General features: G+C 42.4%; 2 protein-coding genes across 2 annotated transcripts; both read left to right on the top strand.

The window, feature by feature from the left end:
* Positions 1-747: 747 nt before the first annotated feature.
* Positions 748-2,042, top strand: LOC143603660 (uncharacterized). The gene is made up of 2 exons (XM_077080402.1): positions 748-1,207; positions 1,591-2,042. Exons 1-2 carry the CDS (start codon positions 748-750, stop codon positions 2,040-2,042), a joined length of 912 nt encoding a protein of 303 aa, XP_076936517.1.
* Positions 2,043-2,113: 71 nt separating this feature from the next.
* Positions 2,114-2,950, top strand: LOC143603661 (uncharacterized). Its single transcript, XM_077080403.1, has one exon. The coding sequence runs from the start codon at positions 2,114-2,116 to the stop codon at positions 2,948-2,950; it is 837 nt and encodes a 278-aa protein (XP_076936518.1).
* The last annotated feature ends 405 nt before the right edge of the window (positions 2,951-3,355 follow it).

The raw sequence follows: 3,355 nt of genomic DNA on the forward strand, positions 1-3,355 counted from the left end.
GCCCCAAATTGACGAGTATACACCCTCTGTTGAATTAAACTAACAGCGGGGTTTTAATATTCAACAAAAACCGATCACAACCAATATATCAATTACACGGCTCCTAGGTTGCAATTGGTTTAGGGTTATGATTCGTAATGGTCTGAGGAGTGTGGGTGCAAGTTTAATTGAATTTTAGACGAGTATATATAGGGATTAGGGATTAGTTTAGGTCGCGGTTCATGATGAGCGAAATTGGTATACCAGGCTGTCATTTTCCAAGATTAAACGAACAGGTAAACGCGTTTTTGGTGAATTACTGATTTGGCAATGCAAATCCCCTAATTTTCGGCGTGTATTACGGGTCAAGAAAGCAAGGGGGGGGGGGGGGGTGCTGCTCGACGGGAATAAGAAAAGAAAAAAATAACTTTTAAATAATTGTACTGTTGGTCCCTGGTCTATAGATGTGGATTCAAAAGTTAATCAAAGTCGGCTAGGGGTTGATTTTGTATAATCTTATAACTAAAATCAAATAAATAAATAATAATAATAATAATAATAATAATAATAATAATAATAATAATAATAATAATAATAATAATAATAATAATAATAAAAGAATTTAAACGAGTCGGGTTTTCGGGTCCGAAAATTGACGAATGTTACACCATAGCCTTTGCCGAGAAGTCAAAATTTGTTGCGCGCATCGCAACATCCCTGTTCCCAGTTAACGCAAAAATTCCCACATCTTTAGGAAAGTACAACGGGATGAGTGATCCTAGTGATCACCTGTTGAACTTTGTGCCAGTGGGAGGCGTCAATGGTTGGACCCTCCCCTACTGGTGTCACATTTTTGCGTTGACCTTAACGGAGGCAACGCGTGAATGGTTAGAAAAATTGCCGGATGGGCAAATTCAGGATTGGAATGACTTGATGGCTAAATTCTCCCAACATTTTAGTCAGGAAAAGAAGCACACTCGTGACCCTTCTGAGTTATTGGATGTTGTTAGACGAAACAATGAGTCTATCGAAGACTTCATTTCTCGGTTTAACAATGAGAGTCTCAATATAGGTGGAATCAGCGAAGACATGTTGAGAGGAGCCTTCTGCAAGAATGTGCGGAGTAATGAATTGATCAGCACATTAACCGGTAGAGATGGAATGCCTAAGACTTGGAACGACATAATGTCCGCGGCAAAAATGTTTGCAAGAATGGAGAAGACTTTGGGTTCTGAGAACCCAAAACAAACTTCAAAAGTGGAATTTCACACTCCACGACCAAATAGACAAGCCAAGGGAACAATTTGGTCAAGGCTTCAGCCTTCCGCGGTAGGGATGAGCAAAATCGGTCTTGGTACCGGTACCGGTACCGAAGTTTTGAGTTTCGGTACCGGTACGGGACGGGACCGGTATTTCCCAAATTTTTACCTTCAATCCCGGTACCATCCCGGTCCCGTACCGGTACCGGTACTGAATCGAATATTTCGATAATGGTACCGATACCAAGAATTCGCAATTTTCGTCACTGGGACCGGTCGGTAACGCTACGGTCCTGATCTCATCCCTATTCCTCGGATACATCAAAACAGTTTGATGCAACATCTCTGATAGGCAACAAGAACAAAGCAAGTGCTTCTGCGCGAGTCACCAACAAATGGACTCTTTCAAAGACTCCCTCAGAAATCCTTACAACTGAGAACGTGAAGTTCAACAAACCTCAGCCACTCACAAAAAGAACATTCCTCAACCCTAAGAAACATTGCTCGTTTCATGATGATATCGGTCATAACAAGGATGAGTGTATAGCTTTGAAAGGTGAAATCGAAGCGGCGGTCAAGTCTGGAAAACTGGGACACTTGGTTAAAAAAGGGTATGGTAAAGCCCCTACGCATGACAACCAGGGCCCGTCCAAGAAGCAGGTCAAGGACCTGAATGTTCACATAATTCAAGTCGGACACAAAATTGGAGGGAAGAGGAGAGAGTTTGATGAAGAGGAGTGGAAGAATGAACACGTATTTTTTTTCCGCGGGTTAAAGGAGGTCCCTTCAACAAAAATCCATTGATAATCACTGCCCTCATATGTCATTATCGTTCACATTATGTCTTCTTTGATACTAGAAGTACTTCGGACATAATGTATGAACAATGTTTTGAACAACTTGACGAGGACGACAAGGTGAGGCTGAAGCCAATTCACTTACCTGTGTCTAGTTTTGGGGGTGAAGTGATGCCCCACGAGGGGGATTTATCTTTTCTTGTCACACTTAGTGATGGAACTCATTCAAGAACTGAAGACGTTGAATTTTTGGTCTTACTGACAACATCAAAACATGATATCATCTTGGGGCGTGAGGAAATTGGTGACTTCAATGCTCATCCCTCTAAAGCTCATGGTGCAGTAGGAGTTCTGACCCGCACCGGTGTAGCAATCATTCACATAAGCTGTCACTGCTTGACAACAGATAGTTCGAAACCTAGCATGGTACCACAGCAAGTTCATAGAACCGAGCCAGAAAAATGGGTGTTGAACAAGAAGTTTCCGGACCAAACGATAAAGATTGGACCTGCTATCTCTGAGATAGTGAGGACATTCTTGAAGCAACTATTAACAAAGAACACATACATCTTTGCTTGGAAATCCGCAGATATGACTGGTGTTCCAAGAAAGATTGCGGAGCTCAAGCTGCGGTTGAACCCAACATTCATGCCAATTGTCCAAAAGAAACGCAAGATGGGTCCTGAGCAGACCAAAGCTATGAACAAAAATGTTCATGACCTTTTGCATGCTGGAATCATCCGTGAAATTCAGTACCAGACTTGGGTCACCAATCCAGTCATCGTTCCTAAAAGCAACGGGACATGGCGAATGTGTATAGACTTCAAAGATCTAAATAAGGCGTGCCCAAAGGATTGTTACCCACTACCAAAAATTGACCTCAAAGTTGACGTTGTAGCCCCCCGTTCAAGTTAAGTGCTTCCTTCATGCCTACAAAGGCTATCACCAGATCCGCATGGCGGAAGGTGACGAGGATAAAATAGCATTTTGCACAAACCAAGGCACATTCTGTTACAAGATGATGCCCTTTGTATTGAAAAACATGGGTGCTACATATCAACTTTTGATGGACGAGGCCTTCAAGTGTCAGATTGGCGAAATCTGGAAGTGTATATGGATGATCTGGTGATAAAGAGTGTTGAAGAAGATCAGATGCTTTAGGACATTGAGGAAACATTTGAGACTCTGAGAAAGATCAACATGAAACTCAATCCTAGCAAGTGTTCCTTTGGGATGGAGTAAGGGAAATTTCTGGGCGTAATTGTCACGGGTGCGGGCTTCAAAGCTAACCCTGATAAAGTTCAGGCAGTGGCCCGCATG

Source organism: Bidens hawaiensis, unplaced genomic scaffold (genome assembly GCF_021521415.1).
Source record: "Bidens hawaiensis isolate Kalapana, Puna unplaced genomic scaffold, B.hawaiensis_p1.1 tig00062358_1, whole genome shotgun sequence".
Taxonomy (NCBI): Eukaryota; Viridiplantae; Streptophyta; class Magnoliopsida; order Asterales; family Asteraceae; genus Bidens; species Bidens hawaiensis.

Bases quoted from the DNA above. Each gene is read 5' to 3' on its own strand.
- LOC143603660 (XM_077080402.1), top strand. From the start codon at position 748: ATGAGTGATCCTAGTGATCACCTGTTGAACTTTGTGCCAGTGGGAGGC. The intron at 1,208-1,590 runs GTTCTGAGAACC...CATCTCTGATAG, and splicing joins AAGAATGGAGAAGACTTTGG to GCAACAAGAACAAAGCAAGT.
- LOC143603661 (XM_077080403.1), top strand. From the start codon at position 2,114: ATGTATGAACAATGTTTTGAACAACTTGACGAGGACGACAAGGTGAGG.